This window comes from Coptis chinensis, chromosome 8 (genome assembly GCF_015680905.1).
Source record: "Coptis chinensis isolate HL-2020 chromosome 8, ASM1568090v1, whole genome shotgun sequence".
In the NCBI taxonomy this organism is placed as follows: Eukaryota; Viridiplantae; Streptophyta; class Magnoliopsida; order Ranunculales; family Ranunculaceae; genus Coptis; species Coptis chinensis.
The window spans coordinates 9,504,636-9,527,239 of NC_141463.1; the positions used below are offsets into that span (position 1 = coordinate 9,504,636).

The 22,604-nt window shown below is 38.1% G+C and overlaps 1 protein-coding gene and 1 pseudogene across 2 annotated transcripts in view; both read left to right on the plus strand.

Annotated features, from left to right (window-relative positions):
• LOC147479794 (ESCRT-related protein CHMP1B pseudogene) overlaps positions 1 to 21,436 on the plus strand; it is a 67,268-nt pseudogene extending 45,832 nt beyond the window's left edge. The window contains exons 2-3 of the transcript XR_015204152.1: positions 20,273 to 20,387; positions 20,536 to 21,436. The product of XR_015204152.1 is annotated as an ESCRT-related protein CHMP1B pseudogene (transcript). The remainder of the gene's footprint in view (positions 1 to 20,272; positions 20,388 to 20,535) is intronic.
• Positions 14,363 to 17,791, plus strand: LOC147479795 (putative disease resistance protein RGA3). Its single transcript, XM_086576726.1, has one exon. The coding sequence runs from the start codon at positions 14,425 to 14,427 to the stop codon at positions 17,539 to 17,541; it is 3,117 nt and encodes a 1,038-aa protein (XP_086432852.1). The 5' UTR covers positions 14,363 to 14,424; the 3' UTR covers positions 17,542 to 17,791.
• Positions 21,437 to 22,604: the final 1,168 nt, after the last annotated feature.

Below are 22,604 nucleotides of genomic sequence, written 5' to 3' on the forward strand. Positions count from 1 at the left end.
CCATATGCATAACACTGTTTTACCATAGTTCATCTCACAAGATAATTGGAAAGACACTGAACTACAAAGTATGGAAAGGTCTTGGGCCTATCCAAAAATGCTTCAAAATGTGGGGTGTCTTGCCAAGGCTATCGTGAAATGAATCTAAAAGAAGTCTTTTGAGACCTAGAATTATCTAGTAGATATTCATCGGTGAAACTCATAATAGTGATGTTTGTTTTCAGTTGTCATGAGTGATAACAATTTTGTAGATACCACACTATTATTGAATGTCTTATATGCTAATTTTATTTGAGGAGGTTGTGCTTTCTCGAGAAATCGCATAGAGTGGTTGAATGTTCATAATGAACTACATAAGATAATCCCATTATTTCGCACAAGAAATTTGGAAGACTATCAATGAGTATTTCCACCATTCACGGTGATGATGTTTATATGTTTCTTGAGGAAGATTCATTAACCTATAAGGAAGTTGTTCCGTCTATGAAAGTGTCCTTTTTGAAGGATACAACTCCTCTAAACCGGACTCTTGATTTATCGGGGATCTATAGGTTGAATTGGATCTTCAAAAGAAAACTAAAACGTGATAGTTGTATTGCAAAATACAATGCTAATAATAATAGCTAAGGGTTTAAATCGAGACAAGATTTATACTATTTTGAAACCTTGCTCATATAACTAGAATTTCTTCTACGAATTCTAAAGACTCTAGTTGAGTAGTTGTCGGAACTACAATACCAAGTAGTACCGTGATGAAATGAAGGTATACAATTTAGTTAAATCTTTGTATGAGTTGATTCAAGCTATAAATGGCATGAGCAATTCAACAACATATTAGTGTCATATGGATGTCAAAGCACCGTTGTTGATAAAAAAAAATGTGTACTTTCTTTAGAGCAAAGCAAGACATATGTGTTAATCTCTTTTGTTTAGATGATTTAATATCATGAGTGCTAGCATTGAGAATGTGTATGAGACGAGAGAAATTCTATTTGAAACACATCATAAAACCGCCATTGAAAATGATAGTTTATTATGTTGTTAAACTCATTTCTCAGAATCGCTATATTCAGGTTGTCAAGATGTTGACGCTTTTGAATATGGTTGAAGGCCACAACGCATCCTTTAAACCGACCGCCGGATGGTATAGGGAATTTCGGCACTACGTAATTGAATGACCGGTGAATATAGGAATTAAAACTCATGTTGGTCTCATTATATTGTTATAAAGACTTAGTAGAAATATTTTTCATTGAAAAGTATGGATATTATGATAGTAAGCATGTGTTAACACATTTTGTGGCAAATATCCATCTTATGAAAAATAATCTCATTGTGTTTTCTCATACTAAATAAGTCAATATCATTGGTAGCCAATTGTACTTGATGGATAATGTATGTGAGACATGACATTGCCTACATTAATGGCATAATCGAAATGATAACCCATTGTGTCCTTATAAGGAACTTTGATGTATATTGTCGATTATCCAAGTACTATAGCAGAGCCATTGATTATGGATCGATATTTAGTAGATTTCCATCATTGTTAGAAGGGTAATATGTTATAAACCGGATCCAAAGAATGTTTATGTGTTTACCTTTGGTGGAAATTGAGTGTCTTGGATATCATCCAAGTTTAATCGCCTTTAGAAAAGGCATGTGATGATGCTTGAAGGTTAGCAACCTCTTGGCAAATCTTCCCATTGGCTCTAAACAAATTCCTCCGATGTGTATATGCTTTGAAACCGTCTCATTCAAGAATAGCTAAGACATGTTAACTTATGTGCAAATGGGAAAAGAATACATGTAAGTTGAGATATAACTTAATCAAGCAAATGCTAGAGATTATGTTAGGTTGGACTTAGTTTGGCCACATGTCTAACCGCACCACTTCTTTGGAGGCAAGTGGTTATCGTCGAGGGGATGGGACTTTGCCTTTAGATAGAGGGCTTATTAATCGACGGCAACCCCACCTATGTGATTGGAGATCCCATGAAGTAGGTTCAAAGGGAAAACAAGTCACCTCGCCGCCCGGGTATGCTATTGTCTTTCTTTGAGACGCCCCACCCTATGACTAGATAGCATTATTGTATACTTTGTATAACTTGAATAGCAAATGAGAAAAAGGATGAGTTATTTTACTCTTAATGGAATCCATAGTCCATTATTTTTATGAGATAGTGTATTTTAACCGCTATGTACACTTGATGGATATCCACCTACGTGAATGTAGAACTGGCCTCGGTTCTTATGAGTATTCGTGCAAGTACTCTCTGAGCATTCACATAACACGCAACAAGGGCCAAAAAGTGCACAATCGCAAACGGACATATAATGAAAGAGCAATGTGGGTGCATGTCCTCTATTTTACTACAAGGGAATGTTGGTTCAAAGGTTTTTAATCCACCACTTTCACGCATTATAAGATATGTTACCCTATGACCGTTCAAGCCCGTAAAAGCACCAAGATCTTATGCATTGTTTTTCGATTCTCTCCTCGCATTTCGTTAACCCATTTCTTTGTAATATCCTATTCCAAAATAGTGGGGGACTATTAGTATTTTGAAATAGTGGGGGATTGTTGGAATCTCTTGCGTATTTCTAAATACTAGTGTGTGTGTGCAAAGTGGAGGAGATGAACAAATGGTGTTCTTGCCACTTTAGTGCATAGTAGATAGTCCCACATTGGTTATCCACCACATCGGGTAGGGTTCGGGCCCGGGCTTGGGCTTATCGTTGTGGGTAGTGGTTTGACCAATAGACTAAACTTGTTTTGCCTTTTCTTTTTAGCGCAAAGTTTTTTCTATTAGGAGTTGGTCTCTCTTTCTCCTAACCTCTATAAATAGGACTGTGAGTCCATAGAGAAATAGACTTGATCGAAACTCAACTCGTCGAGAAACGTAAAACTAAAACCAAATTTTCTTCTTCTCTTCTTCCGTCACCGCCCGAGTTATATTGTTGTTCTAGAGGGTAGTCCGTTTCTAGTGCAAAGTCAGTCGCTGCTATTAACCATTGAATCCCGTGAGGAAGACGCCATCGCCTTTCGCAAGACCATTGGAAGGGCTTAAATCTTTCCTTAAGGACGACTAAATCCGCGCCTTGGTTATTCCCGCCATCGATGTCCTTGTTTCTTCATTGCTACTATTCCTTCGTTCTACTTTAGTTGCCGTGGTTCATACAACTATTCTAACACCGCATCCATCGGGTTACATATCCATATGAACATGATTCGTAATGTCATCATGTGTTTATTGATTATCACATTGTGATAATTTTGAAGCAAAAATTACCTATCGGTGTTGATGACGTGTAGCTAATCGATTGTAACTTCGTGCGTGGTTTTGTCCTGTCTTGTATATCCGAAACCTTGTCACGCATTAAAAGTGCAGCCCTTGCCCAACCTTTGAAACATTTTTCTTAGTTTTTCTTCATGAAGATTAGTGATATTCAAAGGTGTTACTCTTTTCATAGTGTTTTGCTTCATATTTACAAGATTTACACTACTTTTCACTTTGATGGAAATATGGTAGACATGCATGCCAATGTTATTACTAAGCAAAAAGCATAACATCTACCTCCAAATTCCTTCAGAAATGATGCGATCGCGGCATCCCTACTTCATCAAATCATCCATTTCAGATATCCGATTGCTCATCCGGCGGGAACCCCGAATGCAGTGTTGGGAAGCATTACTTAGTAAAACAACCATTTCTTGAATCAACCAATGATTTTGAAGGCATGGCAAACACAGAGAAGTTGATGAACCAAATAATGGAACTAAAATTGACATCAAAATCACTCCTACGCCAATCCCAAAATGCCTCAAAAGAAGAAAAAAAGTCCCAAAAAACTCAACGCCAAAAAGCCATAGAAAAGGGAAACATGGATTCGAGCAAGAATCTATTAAAACTCAATCCGCAAACGCAACAAAAACGTGATGAATACTATATCCAAATCCATGGGGTCAATTGTGAACTCGTTGGAATCTTCACTTACTACCGGTAATTTTCAGAAGATGTCGGAGACTATGGACCATTTGAGAAGCAGCTTTGTTAATATGGAGACTATGGACCAGTTTGAGAAGCAGCTTTGTGTTAGAATAGTTGTATGAACACAAAGAACTAAAGTAGAAACGTATGAATAGTAGTAATGAATAAACAAGGACAAAGAAGAATCGAAATAACCAAGGCGCTGGATTAGTCAGTCCTTAAGAAAGATTTCGCCCCTTCCAATGGTGCGTAAAGGCAACAGCATGCCTTTCCTCACAGATTCAATGGTTAACAAAGAGCCCGACTTTGCACTAGAACGCACTACCCTCTAGAACAAAGAATATAACTCTCTCTCAAGGGGCCGACAGAAGAAGAGAAGAAGAAAAGAACCGGGTTTGAGTTTTCTCGCTTTCTCCTCGAGTTGAGTTTCGATCAAGTCTATTCTCTATGGACTCACAAATCCATTTATAGAGGTTAGAGAAAGAGAGACCAACTCCTAATAGAACACCTAAACTTGTCGCTTAAGAAAAAGGCAAAACAAGTTTAAAGCTATCGGTCAAACCACTACCCACAACAAGAAGCCCAAGCCCAAGCCCGAACCCTACCCGATGTGGTGGATAACCAATGGGGACTATCTACTATGCACTAAAGTGGAGCTTAACACATATGGTTCATCTCCTCCACTTCGCACACACTCACAAGTATTTCAAATACACTTAGAGATTCCAACAATCCCCACTATTTCAAAATACTAATAGTCCCCACTATTTTGGAATAGGATATTACAAAAAGAAAAGGGTTAACGAAATGCCGTGAGAGAATCGAAAAACAATGCATAAGATAATCGGTGCTTTTTCGGCTTGAACCAGTCATAGGGTAACATGTCTTATAATACGCGGAAAGTGGTGGATTAAAAAATCTTTGAACCAACATTCCCTTGTAGTAAAATAGAGGACATGCACCCACATTGCTCTTTCATTATATGCCTGCTTCGGGTTAAGTTTTTTTGGCCCTCATACGCTCGTGTTATGTGAATGCTCTAGAGTATTTGCCCAATACTCATAAGAACCGACCCAGTTCTACATTCACGTAGGTGGATATCCATCAAGTGTACATAGCAGTTAAAAATACACTATCTCATAAAAATAATGGACTATGGATTCCATTAAGAGTAAAATAACTCATCCTTTTCTCATTGATATTCAAGTTATACAAAGTATACAATAATGCTATCTAGTCATAGGGACGCCCCAAAGAAAGACAATAGCATACCAGAAATAATTTAGGTGACTTGTTTTTCCCTTTGAACCTACTTCATGGGATCTCCAATCACATAGGTGGGGTTGCTTGCCGTTGTCGCTTCCTTTATCTAAGGCAAAAGTCCCATCCCCGACGACGATAACCACTTGCCTCCAAAGAAGTGGTGCGTTAGACATGTGGCCAAACTAAGTCCAACCTAACATAATCTCTAGCAAATCGCTTGATTAAGTTATATCTCAACTTACATGTATTCTTTTCCCATCAGCACACAAGTTAACATGTCTTAGCTATTGCAATGAGACAAATTGCAAAGCATATACACATCGAGGTCAAGTTAGAGCCAATGGGAAGATTTGCCAAGAGGTTGCTAACCCACTCAAAGATCATCACATGCCTTTTCTAAGGCGATTAGCTTGATGATATCCAAGACACTCAATTTCCACCAAAGGTAAACACATAAACATTATCGATCCAAATTTTTATAACATATTACCCTTCTAACAATGATGGAAATCTACTAAATATCACCATAATCAATGGCTCGCTATATAGTACTTGGATAATCCGACAATATACATCAAAGTTCCTTATAAGGACACAATGGGTTATCACCAAGATGCCATTAATGTAGGCAATGTCATGTCTCACATATATTATCCATCAAGTACAATTGGCTACCAATGATATTGACTTATTTAGTATGAGAAAACACAATGAGATTATTTTTCATAAGATGGATATTTGCCACAAAAGGTGTTAACACATGCTTACTATCATAATATCCATACTTTTCAATGAAAAATATTTCTACTAAGTGCTATAACAATATAATGAGACCAACATGAGTTTTAATCCCTATATTCACCAGTCATTCAATTCTGTAGTGCCCGAAATTCCCCTATACCATCCGGCCGGTCTGGTTTAAGGTACGCTGTGGCCTTCAACCATATTCAAACGTCAACATCTTGACAATTGAATATAGCAGTTACAGAAATGAGTTTAACAACATAATAAACTATCATTTTCAATGACGGTTTATGATGTGTTTCAAATAGGAATTTCTCTGTCTCATACACATTCTCAATGCTAGCACTCATGATATTAAATCATCTAAACAAAGAGAGATTAACACATATGTCTTGCTTTTGCTCTAAAGAAAGTACACATTTTTATCAACAACGGTGCTTTGACATCCATATGACACTAATATGTTGTTAAATTGCTCATGCCATTTATAGGCGCTCAAATCAACTCATACAAAGATTTAACTAAATTGTATACCTTCAAATTTCATCACCGGTACTACTTGGTATTGTAGTTCCGCACAACTACTCAACTAGAGTCTTTAGAATTCTGTAGAAGAAATTCTAGTTATATGAGAAAGGTTTCAAAATAGTATAAATCTTGTCTCTGATTGAAACCCCTTGGCTATTATTATTAGCATTGTATTTTGCAATACAACTATCACGCTTTTAGTTTTCTTTAAATATCCAATTCAACCTATAGATTCCCCAATAAATCAAGAGTCCAGTTTAGAGGAGTTGTATCCTTCAAAAAGGACACTTCTCATAGATTGCACAACTTCCTTATAGGTTAATGAATCTTCCTCAAGAAACATATAAACATCATCACCGAATGGTGGAAATACTCATTGATAGTCTTCCAAATTTCTTGTGCAGAAATAATGGGATTATCTTATGTAGTTCATTATGAACATTCAACCACTCTATGCCAATTTCTCGTAAAGCACAACCTCAAATAAAATTAGCATATAAGACATTCAATAATAGTGTGGTATCTACAAAATTGTTATCACTCATGACAACTGAAAACAAACATCACTATTATGAGTTTCACCAATGAATATCTACTAGATAATTCTAGGTCTCAAAAAGACTTCTTTTAGATTCATTCACAATAGCCTTGGCAAGACACCCCCCACATTTTGAAGCATTTTTGGATAGGCCCAAGACCTTTCCATACTTTGTAGTTCAGTGTCTTTCCAATTATCTTGTGAGATGAACTATGGTAAAACAGTGTTATGCATATGGGTCACCACCCCCCACAGTTCATAACTAAAAAGAGAAAATTGGATATCATCCAATTTACTTAGACACAAGCATGAGGCAGGTGAGATGTTTCTCAAGTACAAAGCTGAAGTTGAAAACCAGCTTAAGTGTAAGATTAAGAGACTTGGTCCGATAGGGTGGAGAATATGAGTCTAACCCCTTCCGTGACTTTTGTGACAAGAGTGGCATTATTCATGAGACTACTCCACCATACTCTCCCGAGTCTAATGGAGTAGCCGAACGGAAAAACGTAACACTAAAAGAGATGATGAATGCTATGCTTGTAAGTTCCGAGCTTCCCTAACTTGTGGGGAAGCAATCCTATCCGCTTGCCATATACGTAATAGGATACCCAACAAGAAAACAGGAATAAGACACCATATGAGTTATGGAAAGGTCATGTACCTACCCCGACATACTTAAAAATGTGGGGTGTCTTGCTAAGGTTCTTGTGAAACGAACCTAAAAAGAGAAAATTGGGACCTAGAACCGTTGATTGTATGTTCATTGGTTATGCTCATAATAGTCTTTGCATATAGATTTTTAGTAGTAAAATCTGATAATAACCTTGTTGATGCTAACACTATTATAGAGAGTAAAAATACTGATTTTTGAGAATTTGTTTCCTTTGAAAATTGGCATTGAGAGGTTGGTAGCTCCTAGTGAACAACAATCAACGTATCCTGAATTTTCCGAACAAGAAATTCGAAGAGTAAAAGAGACGTAAAATCCACCAATTTTGGTGATGACTTTTTACACATTTCTTCTTGATGATGATCCCGACGATAATGAGGCAATCGGTTCTCGAGATGCACCTTTCGGAAGGATGCTATACACTCGAGCTAGATTCGATTATAGCTAATCACACATGGGAGATAGTTGAAGCTACCTCACGGCTTAAAACCTATATCGCTACAAGTGGATCTTCAAAAAGAAATTGAAACTAGATGGTTCCATTGAGAAATACAAGGCTAGACTTGTAGTCAAGGGATTCTCCCGAAAAAGGCATTGACTATTTTGATACTTATGCCCCGTAACTAGGATTTCTTCTATAAGAGTTCTAATGGCTCTAGCTGCTATTCATAATTTATTTATTCATCAAATGGATGTAAAAACCGCATTTTTGAATGGTGATCTTGATGAAGAAATATATATGATGCGACTCGGTGGGTACGATAGTACCGGGGAATGAGCATAAGGTATGCAAGTTAGTTAAGTCTTTATATGGGTTGAAACAAGCGCCAAAACAATGGCATGAAAAGTTTGACAGTGTCATGATGTCTAATGGATATCACATAAATGATGCTGATAAATGTATTTACTTTAAATCTTTTGATGTGAATACATATGTGATTATCTGTCTATATGTGGATGACATGTTAATCATGAGTCCTAGCCTTGATGTTGTGAGAAACACCAAGATGTTTTTATCCTCCCAATTTGAAATGAAGGATTTGGGAGAAAGTCGATGTGATTCTTGGAATCAAAATCATCGAAAAAAGGATGGCTATACGCCTTTCATTAAAAGAGCATTATGTTGAGAAGTTTTTGAAGAAGTTTAACTTTTATGATAGTAAGCCCGTTATTCGACACCTTATGAGGCAAATAGTGAACTTCGAAAAATGCTCAACATGGTGTACTTCACCTAGATATGCCCAAATTATTGGTAGTCTCATGTACTTGATGAATTGCACTAGACCCGACATTGCTTATGCAGTTAGCGTTAAGCAGATACACTCATTGTCCTAGTCGAACATTGGAGTCGTTAGAGATTAGCCAAGTACTTGAGAGGAACAATGGATTATGGCATAAGGTTTAGACAAACTCCACCGCGATAGAGTGGTTATTGTGATGCAAACCGGATATCCGATTCTCATGATATCAAGTCCACTAGTGGTTATATTTTCACCCTAGGTGAAGGTGTGCGGTCGCTTGGAAATCTTCTAAGCAGACCTTGATAGCTCGCTCAACCATGGAGTCCGAGCTTATTGCTTTAGATAAAGCAAGTGCCGAGCCGAAAGGGCTTAGAAACCTCTTGGCGATCTTCCTATTGGTACAAAACCGCCTCCAACCGCACCTATGCATGTATTTGTCGATCACAATAGCAAAGGCAAAAGAGCAAATTGTATAATGGGAAAAGCAGCACATTCGCCCGAGACTACAGTCTATAAAGCATTTCTTTGGAATCTGAGTCAGTGGCTCTAGATTATGTGAGGTCAGAGTTAAATTTGGCCGATCCTCTGACAAAGCCACTTAACAGGAGACAAGTGGTTGATACGTCGAGGGGGATGAGACTTTTGCCTTAGATAGAGGGCGACACTGACGGCAACCCCACCTATGTGATTGGAGATCCCATGAAGTAGGTTCAAAGGGAAAAACAAGTCACCTCGTCGCTCTGGTATGCTATTGTCTTTCTTTGAGACGTCCCACCCTATGACTAGATAGCATTATTGTATACTTTGTATAACTTGAATAGCAATGAGAAAAAGGATGAGTTATTTTACTCTTAATGGAATCCATAGTCCATTATTTTTATGAGATAGTGTATTTTAACTGCTATGTACACTTGATGGATATCCACCTACGTGAATGTAGAACTGGGTCGGTTCTTATGAGTATTCGTGCAAAATACTCTAGAGCATTCACATAACACAGAGCGCTAAGGGCCAAAAAAGCGCAACAATCGCGGAATCGTGCATATAATGAAGGAGCAATGTGGGTGCATGTCCTCTATTTTACTACAAGGGAATGTTGGTTCAAAGATTTTTAATCCACCACTTTCAATGTATTATAAGACATGTTACCCTATGACCGTTTCAAGCCCGAAAAGCACCCACCAAGATCTTATGCATTGTTTTTCGATTCTCTCGGCATTTCGTTAACCCATTTCTTTTGTAATATCCTATTCCAAAATAGTGGGGCACTATTAGTATTTTGAAATAGTGGGGGATTGTTGGAATCTCCAAGTGTATTTCAAAACACTTGTGTGTTGTTTAGTCCCACATTGGTGAACCACCACTAGGTAGTGAGGTATTTGAGGTGAACCTCTAACATAAGGCGCGTGCCCTTAGTACAAAAAAGCTTTTGTGTTAGGAGGGAGGACTCACCCAAAGCCACACATCGCCCCCATACCCTCGCGACCGAACCGAGCGAAAGTCGTGGTCGGGGCTTGGGCTGGTTGTCTAGTGGGTAGTGGTTTACCTATTCCCTAAACTGGTTTTTGGTGTTGCCGCATGTTTCGGGTTTGCTAGAGTTCTACTCCAAGTTGGTTTTGTGAAACCGACTTTGTGAGGTTTCCTTCTCCCATCTGGTAACCGGATCACACCTCTATATAAACACCGGCCGTGTCTATGTGGGGGATCATATACTGAGGCGCAGAGATAGAAATCGAAAGTAGAGAGCCGTAAATCGCCCCGCCAAGCATCGTCTCCATAAACCAGCCAGATTCAACCCTTTTTCGAAGAAGAGAGAGACGTAAAACGTAAGTCGTGATACACCCTTCTCTTACCTACACAAAACAGATAAGTCTTTATTGCTTCAATCTTCTTCTCTTCTCTTCTTCCTGTCAGCCGCCAGAGAGAGTTATACCGTTTATGATCTTCAATACTTTCACATGGGAGAAAGCATAGTCGTCAATGACCTCTCACATGTAATAATAACAGGCATAAGTAATACCGTTCTCCTTCCATGGGAGAAACTGTTGCAATTCTTCCGATCGTTCTGCGATTGCGACTTCTACAGAACCATTCCCTACGAGTTGAATCCCAATAAAAGTATTCTGGAAACTCCAAGTATAGATACTGGCGTGCTTCCTCATTAATAAGATTTGTTTTGAAAAATTCTGTGAGCATGGTTTTCAACCGGTGTTCATCATCTAATATATCCTCTATAAGTTCACCACTATAGTAAGTAACTTGTTGTCTATTAGGTAGATGTATTTGCAAGGCTATAACAGAAGGAAACATGCCATTCAAAGGGAACTTATATAATCGCCAAAAAGCTTCAGGTGGGCAAATCCATCTTGCATTTACAAATTGTGTTATCTCATCATCACTACCATATGGTTTACTACTAACTCCAAACGACACCCGATCAAGTCCTTTATAAACATATTTATACAAATATTTGACTGAAGTTATGCTGGAACAAATATCCACATTGATATGGCAATTATATTTTAAGAGAAGATAAAGATTGTATAGAACAACATTACGATTGTCTAAGGTGTATTTTCCAACACTTATATGTCTTCCATTATCACGTCTCATATATGTAGCATATGAATCAGTACCATGTGAAGTCGAGTGTGAAAATGACTTAGGAAATGAACTTTTACATCTACCATTTTTCATATAAACTGCATTCCTATTAACAGTTCCACATGCATTATGCATCATATGTTTTGTAACAAAGAAGATACAAATCGGGGATCCGTGATCGATCCGAATTTCAGCAGAAACAATCTTATATATATCTTCAGGATTATTTATTTTATCATCTTCATATAGGATAATGAGAAAATGAGCATGTGGAAGGCATCTTTTTTGAAATTCTATAACATGAACTTGTGTAATCACTCTACCTAATATATGTCTGTTAAATAAATCATGTTTTAGTTCCCCTAAAATAGAATGGAATGTTTTGGTTGCCACATTTGGTCTATCTTGTGTACGCAGGTCTAGGTCTAATTCTCGTGTTATTGCATGCCAAGATGAGTTACATGTGACAGTTATAAATAAATATGGTTTTCCATACCTCCTAACCAACGCCATTGCATCCTGATAGCGGTGATGCATATCCCGAGGGCTGCTCGTATGAGACGGTGGAAGTATGATCTTTCTACCAATGTTGTCTAGTTATCATAAGCGTAAATAATTTAGTTTTCAAAAGATAAAAAGTTAAAAAAGAGAATGTCAATTAGTAAATAATATGAATATAGAAAGACAAATATAATGCACCTGAAGATGTTTCCCTTGCATTTAATGCATCTTGAATGCCTTGGTACAATTCAGCTCTAATATGCTGTTGATTATCCCGATAATACCTCATTTTCATTGTTTCAATTTTGACACACATATCAACCACAAATTGTTGCAAAAGGCGACACCCCAAAAGGAACAATGAGACCTCCATGGGACGAATCTGAAAGATGGAGAAACACGAGCAATTAGATCATTAAATATATGGTTTTGTCAAAAACGTTGTTAACTCTCTGAAACAACTATGCATTTAAATTCTATAATTTGTTGTAATTGTCTGATATGTCCTCAACTTTGATGACATCAAGTTTTCATGCATTAATCCCGTTTGATTTAAAACAACAATGTTTTGTCTCTAGTCTTCTCGGAGGCGATGTCAGTGCCCAACTTTGAAAATAAATAAGTAGTTCTTCGTGAAATGTCATGTGTAGTTTAACAGTCTGTTTATAGGGCTCGTTTAATATAAGATTATGACTTAGGACTATGTGCACATGAAATGCCCAACCAAATAATGTAAATTTTCTAGAGAATTTGCTCTTTCGTCTGTGGGCTCAAGAGAGCTTCCAAAAAAAATTTAAATAATTCAAATTAAATAAAAAAAATGAAGTTTTTTTTAAAAAAATGAAGTTTTTTTTAGAAAAATGAACAAACTTGGTTGTATAAAGAGGCTTGAGATAAAGAGTAACCATTCTTGGTCTTGGTCAACAACAACACTGTTTGACATTTTTATTTTTCGCGCCTTTCTGGGGTGAAGACGTGAAGTGCGAGATGGACAGATGGACGAATAAACTCCAATTCAATAGAGTTAGCAGTTTGATTAAATATTTTTTTTTCATACAACAATTTTAATGCATCACTTAACAACCCCCTAGTTCACTTTTAAATCTAGCAACTCCCTTGAAATTTCAAAACTCAAAACAAAACATTACTTTTCCCATCACTTACAGAAACATACATGGTCAAAGCCATTTATTTATAACACCAGAACAACCCTTTTCTCCTTTCCCTTGACTAACAGGGCCTTCATGACAGGACTTACATAGTGGTATGCACCAATATATGTTGCTTTCTTATCTTGAAGTACACCAAATAGGGCCTTCATCACAGGACTTCAAGAAATGACAGAGGATCCACCCCAGACCCTCAACATTCGCACTGAATTTGATTTATGTCCCCTCATGCACGATGAGCTCAAACTATTTCTTGAAGTCATCTCCCACATCGGCACCTTTAGAGCTCACATAAGTTACTTATATAACGTCAATTTATGTTTTGGTTAAGTTGTGTATGAAGCTTAAGTTGATTCCAGAGATGCAGATGATGAATCCAAATGGATGAAGTGGTTTGGAAAAATCAGAGCCTTGTGCCATGACTCGAGGGTCATAAGAAAAAAAACAGTACATACATAAAATACTGGAAAAGGGTCAACTCTATAGAAGTATAGATTTGAGGTTAAATTTTAACTAATGGAAAGGAAAGGAAAGGAAATAAGTGGTCCACTATGGAAAGGAAAGGAATGGAATGGAATAGAAACAGTTTTAAAATTGTGTATGTTTGGCAAATTGTGAAAAAGAAAGTAAATTGTGCATTTTTTTTTGTTTCCTTTTCTTTTCCTAAAATTTTTAAGTCTGGACCATAGACACAAAACCATTTCCATTTCCCTAGTTTTGTTTCCGTACGGAAAATAGTCTTTCCTTTCCATAGGCAAACAAACAACAAAAAAACTATGGAAAATGTAGACCACACCTATTTTCCTTTTCTTTCCTTAACATTTCCTTCAGAACAAATGGGACAAAAATTGTCAAATGCAAACCAAAATGTACCCACCGGCAACAAATAGACAAGCTAGAAACAACTAGAACAAAGAGTTATATGAAAAGCCGGTTCAAGACAAAGTCGTCTCGAATGAGTAAACAACTGGGGTACCACCAATGGTATGTATCAATAGTGGGGGACCAATTTCAAAGTTCTTAGACTACGTGAAGTGACGAAGCAGCAAAGTTGTCAACACGGAGACTTTTTCTCCATTGTTTCTGCAAGTGTCCAACCAGTTATTTATACAAGTGTTTGTGCGATATCTTTCTCTCATTCTTAACAAATTTATCATCACCCCTTCACTACGATATGGCTGAAGTAGTTGTCTCCCCCATTGTTGATTTCATCCTTCCCAAATTAACTTCTCTGATCGGCACGGACTCTCGTCTACCCAATGATCTGAAGAAGGACTTGAAGAAACTCTCCAACACTTTTTCTATAATTCGACTTGTGCTTGATGACGCCGAGAAGAAACAAATCAAAGACAAGTCGATTAGGGGTTGGCTAAGAATTCTCAAGGATGCTGCTTACGAAGCTGAAGATATCATTGATGATTGCGCATTGGAATTTCATTGCCCGGAGTCAGAGATTGCTGCTTACGAAGCTGAAGATATCATAGATGATTGCGCATTGGAATTTCATTGCCCGGAGTCAGAGTTCGGGGAGAATCTAGTAAGTAACTCCATCACAACTTTTTCCATTCGTGACAATATACGAGAAAGAATTAAAGAGTTTAAAGAAAATTTTGATGAAATTGCTGCTGAGAGACACTTTTTTCTTTTGACTCCTGGAGTTGAAGATTTTGTTCAAGACCGAGAGACTAGCTCTTTTCTAACTGTGCCACAAATTTATGGGAGAGTTGAGGACCGAGAAAGTATCGTGGGGATACTGCAAGACAATGCGCGGAGTCAGAATTGTCTTTCCATCTGTCCCATACTTGGAATTGGTGGTTTAGGGAAAACTATCCTTGCTCAATTGATCTATAAGGATGAGTGGGTTTATGGTTATTTCAACAAAAAAATTTGGATTTGTGTCTCTGATGATTTCAGTCTCAAAAGAGTTACAAAAATGATGATAGATTCTCTCTCTCCAGAAGCATGTTATCTTGCCGACTTAGATCCTATGCAGGACTACCTCAGGAAATTATTAAAGAACAATAAGTTTTTGCTGGTATTGGATGATGTATGGGACCATGATCGGGAGAAGTGGAATAAAATAATTCATCTTCTCACATGTGGAGATAAAGGAAGTTCAATCATTGTAACAACTCGTCTCCCGACAGTGGTAGAATCTATAAGTTTCCAAACATCTGTAGACTCTACCACATGCATCATTAATCCAACACATAAACTCAGTTTTCTACCAAAGCATGATTGTTGGCTTCTATTCAAGCAATATGCGTTTGGTATGGAGAACGATGAGATCACTTCAAACTTGAGAAAAATGGGTGAGGAGATTATAAGCAAGTGTGGAGGCGTACCTCTTGCTGTAAAGGCACTAGGAAGCTTGTTACACTCCAGAAATGATGAATTTTGGAGATGTGTAAGAGACAGCGAAATTTGGACTCTTCAAGAACGTGGAGAGAATACCATCTTGCCTGTGTTGAGATTGAGTTATAGCCATTTGCCTCCAATCTTGAGGCAGTGTTTTGCCTATTGCTCCATATATCCAAAAGATTATACGATGGAGAAAGCAAAATTGATCCATCAATGGATGGCAAATGGTTTTATCCAATCTAGTGGAGGGATAGAGGTGGAAGACATCGGTGGCGAAGTTTTTAACGAGTTACTGAGGTGCTCTTTCTTCCTGCAAGACATGGATGAAGATGTAACTTTGCAAAACGTTACGAAGTTTAAGATGCACGATCTCATGCACGATCTTGCATGCTCAGTTATGGTCAATGATTGTTTGTCTCTGAAAATTGGTGAGATAAGGGATGTTCCTCAGAAGGCAAGACATGTATCGGTGACATATGATTCGGCACCATCGCAAGCAACTCTGAACACAATTTTTAAATCCCAATCATTCTGCCGCACAATCCTTTTCCAGCACTGTGCAACCAGTTCCCTTTTAGAGTTCTTTGTATCAAGGCTTTCACAACTTGAGTACTTAAGAGTTCTAGATCTCAGCAATTTATGGACCTTCAGTAGTCTACCACCTATTTTCGATCGTTTAAAACACTTGAGGTATCTCAACCTCAGTAACATGAACATTGCATCATTACCCAAATCCATCTGTAACCTAAGAAACCTGCAGATACTAGTGCTAAGCTACAACTTCAAATTAACAACTTTACCCCCATCAATCGGAAACTTGAAACAGTTGAGGTGCCTTGATCTTTATAAAAGTGGAATCATGGTTTTACCTGTATCTATTTGCAACCTAACAAATTTACAGACCCTTAACCTAGAGAAATGTCGCAATCTTAAAATGTTGCCAGAGAACTTGAGCAAAATGAGGAAGCTCAGAAAACTAGTGATTGGCAGGGACATTTACATTGAGATTAACATTAAGAATCCAGTGTTGACTCACATGCCATTGGGAATTGGTGAATTGACTTGCCTCAATCAGTTAAGTACGTTTGTGGTAAGTCAACTTAGTGACTCTGCTGGTATCCATGAGTTGGAAAAGCTAGACCATCTTGAAGGAGAATTAACCATATATGGGATTCAGTATGTGCTTGATCACAGGGATGCTTACAAAGCCAAGTTAAGGAGTAAGGAAAGCCTTTTAAAGCTACACCTACGGTGGCCGGATGTTTGGTCTGATGTTGAAATTGAATGCAACAACAGCAAAGAGGTACTAGAAGCACTCCAGCCTCACTCGAACATCGAAGAGTTGTGTATTTATGGGTACCCAGGTGCAATGTTGCCTGGTTGGGTAGGGTCTTCTACCACACTCCCAAAACTGACTTTTCTCGGACTTTATAACATGCCTAACGTGGAAGGATGGTCTTCAGAATGTCTGCTACTCCCTTCTTGCCTCCAAAATTTGCATCTTTATAATTGCCCCAAATTGAAATTACCCACGCCGCTGCCGTCTTCCATTACATATTTATCTGTGGGGAAGGGCAACGATTCTTCACTGAAGTCGGTGGAAAAGCTACACAATCTTTTTTACCTTCGGATTACGGGATTTGATGAAGTGGAAACTCTTCCAGAAGCACCTCTACGAAACCTTACGCGTTTGCTAGGTTTGCAGATCGAAGATTGCGACAAACTGAAAAGGCTTCCTACGGAACTTGAAAACCTTTTGACAGTTAGGAAATTGTTTATTTCGAAATGTGGAGGTTTGGAATCTCTGACAGAGGGATTACGAAACCTGACTTCTCTCAAGGAATTGCTGGTTGATGATTGTCGGAGTCTAAAATCTCTATCTGAATCATTTCCCTTGAATATATACAGTTGGTTTGTTTGCCTCAGTTGACGTCTTTACCAGAGGAAATAAAGCATGCCCGTAGACTTCAAACTCTTACAATTGGCGGGTGCGAGAATTTGAGAAAGTTACCAGAGTGGCTGATAGAGCTTCCAGCACTAACTTCGCTTTGTTAGGACCTGGGCACACCCGCCAGGCCTGGGCCTCCGCGCCCATGGGATAACTAGTACCGATATTGTCCCCCACTTAACCACCCATTGGGCTTGGGCCACATCTTGGCCATGGGTGTGGGGTTTTATCTTAAAAGGCCCGATGCTTAGTTAGTGATCTTCCCACTTTTATCAACCCATGATGAACTCCTTTCTTGTTCAATGTGGGACTATTTCCTTCGGTCCACACACTCTAACAATCTCCACCTTGGACCGAACTCCAAAGGAGTATCTCCACCTTAGGCCCGAACTCCAAAGGAGTATCTCCACTTTAGACCGAACTCCGAGGAGTACATTCGCTCATCGTCGAAAGCACGATCCAATGCGAGCTCTCGGTCGTTATGCGGGCCTCTCCGAGGGGGGATTTTTCTCAACCCCAGAGCCTACTCCACCTCGAACATCATTCCATGTTGTTAGATCCAACTCGAGTTACACCCTCTCGAATCTCTACAACATCCAAGGGGGCACCAATCTTGATTAATAGCACACGCAGCCGTAAGCAACTCCACTTTGAGTTCGCGGCGCCCATTGGCGCTTCCGGCTTGAATGATTTTTGTCTCTGATTCTGCATGATCAGTGCCTTTGTCCCTGCCGAACCATCGGCTCTGATACCAGTTGTTGGGACACACGGGCACCGCCGGGCACGGGCCTCTCCGGCCATTGGGATAACTAGTACCGATATTGTCCCCCACTTAACCACCCATTGGGCTTGGGCCACATCTTGGCCATGGGTGTGGGGTTTTATCTTAAAAGGCCTCGGTACTAGTTAGTGATCTTCCCACTTTATCAACCCATGATGAACTCCTTTCTTGTTCAATGTGGGACTATTTCCTTTCGGTCCACACACTCTAACACGCTTTGTGTCATCAAATGTGATCCAGAGCTACATAGAAGATCGCGAGGATGAACCGGATTCCCCTTCCGAAGTCGAGTCGATAACATAATTTTCTCTGAGAACCAATGATTAGGGTAAGTTACTTATCTCATTCTCTACAGAATTTTCTAAACTTTGATTAACCGCATAATGTTCTCTTGACTTTATTGTTAATTTTGTCACCAAAGTTACTTATATGTTAGGAATCAATCCCGAGAGTATGCATGTTCTAACAATAACAGTTAATTTTAACCACATTCAGTATATGTTTTATCTTTTTTGTTGGTTAATACTGATAGTTTCATATTGTTTCTTCACATAAATGGCTACTTGACTTAGATTTTACATTTTTTTTCTTTTTCTTTTTCTTTTTGCATTTTTAATCTATATCTGAGGAGGAATATGTGTGATATGATCCTTTAGTCCTATGGTTTTGCTCTCCCCTGTTTTTTGTTTGAATGCTCCTTAGTTCTACTCTAGTTACATGTACAGGGGTGATGTACTTCGTGTTTGTGTGCCGATGTTACATAGGTTCTCATATTGGTTGTGTTTTTACTTTTTCTCTTTACACCACACATTATATTTACGTTTCACTGATTCTCTATATGAGCATGTTGATATTTCCATCCATCTCACGGATTTGCTCTATAGTCATATCAGATAATTCGCCAAAGTATAAAACCATTTGGAAGCCTTTTTTATGTAGTGAAAACTTTGTTTTGCCAATTTAACGTATAAAACCCAGAGGTGGAAATAATCTTTGTTCTTTTTAGATAATTAGTTGGAAATAAATAATCAGACAATATTCATATGTGAAAGTTGAAAAGCTAGCAGTGGAGCCCAACTGATGAAGTATGACTATTTTTCTTTAGAAGTGAACTAAAGAATTTTGACAAGCAAGAAGCACAAGTGCACTCAAAATACTGCGAGCTTATTTGTAAGACACTATATATGTGCATCTATAAGGTAAACCATTAATTGAAGTTATGTAAGACACTATGTAAATGATGGTTTGTTGCATGGGGTCCCTAGCTGCTGTGCCATGAGTAATCAGCTATAGAGTGTAGTACCTGGATTGTAGCCCGGTTGGTCTGAGCGAGATGTCTTCTGGATTGTAGCCCGGTTGGTCCGAGTGAGATATCTTCCATGAGTATTCTTATACTTGTGTTGATGACTTGACCTGATGTGCTGCTGGCTTATATTCCACGTGTCTTCCTGTGATTGGTGCTTGATAATTGATAAATATATGTACTTACAATTACTATGTAATCAGTTAGTAGTACTAAATACTAACTATAACTCCGGCATTGTTTTCAGTCATTACTGTTTTTATCCGCACTTTAAATCCATTTGTTTTGCTGACGTGGTGTTCACAGCCCTTCGAGTGGTCCTAGTCACCATGGAGTCCTGCCCGCCCACCAGGCATTTAGAGTCCTGCACGCACTCTAAATCCATTTGTTTGCAGTCTTCATTGTTTGTAGAGATACATTCATACATCGACATCCACATTTCAAAATGCAGTGAAATAAAAACTTACCTGAAAATATGTACATAACCAGACACTGAAGTTACAGTCCATATGAACATGATTCGTCATGTCATCGTGTGTTTATTGATTATTACATTGTGGTAATTTTGAAGCAAAAATTACCTATCAGTGTTGATGACAGGTAGCTAACTGATTGTAACTTCTGTGCAGGTTTTTGTCCGAAGTTGTATATCTGAAACCTTGTCACTAACCAAAGTGCAGCCCTTGCCCAACCTGATCTGCATTTTTCTTAGTTTTTCTTCATGAAGATTGGTGATATTCAAAGGTGTTACTCTTTTTCATAGTGTTTTGCTTCATATTTACAGTTTACACTACTTTTCACTTTGTCGTACTGCCAATGGAAATATGGTAGACATGCATGCCAATGTTATTACTAAGCAGTAAGCATAACATCTACCTCCAAATTCCTTCAGGAAATGATGCGCATGCGGCATCCCTACTTCATCAAATCATCCATTTCAGATATCCGATTGCTCATCTGAAGGGAACCCTGGGAATGCAGGTTGGGAAGCATTACTTAGTAAAAACAACCATTTCTTGAATCAACCAATGATTTTGAAGGCATGGCAAACACAGAGAAGTTGATGAACCAAATAATGGAACTAAAATTGACATCAAAATCACTCCTACGCCAATCCCAAAAATGCGCCAAAGAAGAAAAAAAGTCCAAAAACTCAAAGTCAAAAAAAAAAATAGAAAAAGGAAACATGGACGGAGCAAGAATCTACACCGAAAACTCAATCCAAAACGCAACAAACAGATGAATACTATATCCAAATCCATGGGGTCAATTGTGAACTTCGTTGGAATCTTCACTTACTACTGGTAATTTTCAGAAGATGTCGGAGACTATGGACCAGTTTGAGAAGCAGTTTGTTAATATGGAAGTACAAGCTGAGTTTATGGAGAGTTCGATGGCGGGGAGTACTTCGTTGAGTACTCCAGAAGGGGATGTTAATAGTTTGATGCAACAGGTGGCATATGATTATGGGTTGGAAGTTTATGTTGGGCTTCCTCAAGCTGCGGGTCATGCTATTGCGGTGGCATCTAAGAGTAATGAGAAGGTTGATGAAGATGATCTTTCGAGGCGATTGGCTGAGCTTAAGGCCAGAGGGTAAGGGTTTATAATGTTAGTGTTTATGTATTATTTAGATTTCCATTGCTCCATTTGGTTTTAGGTTTCTGTTTGTGGAACAAAGGAGTTTGTTTTGCTACTATCTTAAACTTAATGTGTTGCTATCTACGTGGGATGACTGTTATGATATCTAATGTGTTGTTTGGAGTATATAATGGAAACTTGATTGATTTGTACAACTATGTGAACTTGCTCTTTTTTTGTTGTGTTGGTAAGTGCTTGAGTAATGTTGTGCATGATATAATTCTTGAGGTCGTTGGTGTACTTGTGAGTTCTGGTTGCATTTGAGCCTCCGTGGCCAATGCCATGACTTGGAGTATGATACAAACCATGACATTACCACATCGGAGCCTCTTCATTCCTGATGTTTATACTCTGTTAAATTTTGCTTTATACGAAGCACAGACGATAGGGTAAGAGTTTTGCATTCACATGTTCTTTTAGAAAATCAATCTAGCTAGTATCTGATATCCAATGTTGGTCTAGTATTCAGCTTAGTGCTTATGTTAGCGTTGTGGTTAGTTATATGTTAAACAGTACCGTAATTATCAGCTGTGCTATGCGATTACACCACTTGGGGTTATATATCGGAATGACAAGACCCTGATGATTGAGCTGAAGAACATGATCAGGGCGTGAAGAATAGTATTAAAATTTGCAGTAAACAAACTCCTCCTTGGTTCGTTGTAAATAAGGATACCTTTCCACAATGTTCCATAAATGACAAGTACTCTTCTTTTGATAAGATATCTGAGTTTCATAGATTAGATATCATAAACTATATCTTTGTGATGCATACAGTAATGTTCTGAGTCACAAGTATATGTAATATCGGAAAAAAAAAAAAAAAAAAAAAAATCACAAGTATAGCGTACTTAGCTACCCTGTAGGTTTAGCATTACAATTTCAATATGTTTCCCGCAAGATTTTACATAAACCTTGTTCTCTTCAACTGTTGGACTCCCTAGCCAATCACAATTAGTTATGTGCTCTGGTTAAATTTTGATGTTCTGGTTTCTAAGTGTATCTTTATGATGCTCATATAAACATCTTCTTATGGTCGTATAAACGTTATCTTATGATAATAAGAAATGATTCTATCCCTACAACTGAACCAAAAAATTCATATTATTTAGTATACTTTACTGCTTGGTTGGACGTGATAACTTGAAACAGTAAAAAGACAAAAGTGAATATGTATATTACTGCACTGAAAATACTCTTTGATGGCTCTGTTTGGTTGGACTTGTTTCTTTCTCCTTGGCTCCCACTTATAGGTTTCACTGTATTCAACATTCTCGAACTTACTCTTCCAAATCTTTGCAAACAAAGGCATAGGAAAAGAAT

What these genes read in the sequence shown, in the direction of transcription:
- LOC147479795 (XM_086576726.1), top strand. Translation starts at nt 14,425, where the DNA reads ATGGCTGAAGTAGTTGTCTCCCCCATTGTTGATTTCATCCTTCCCAAA.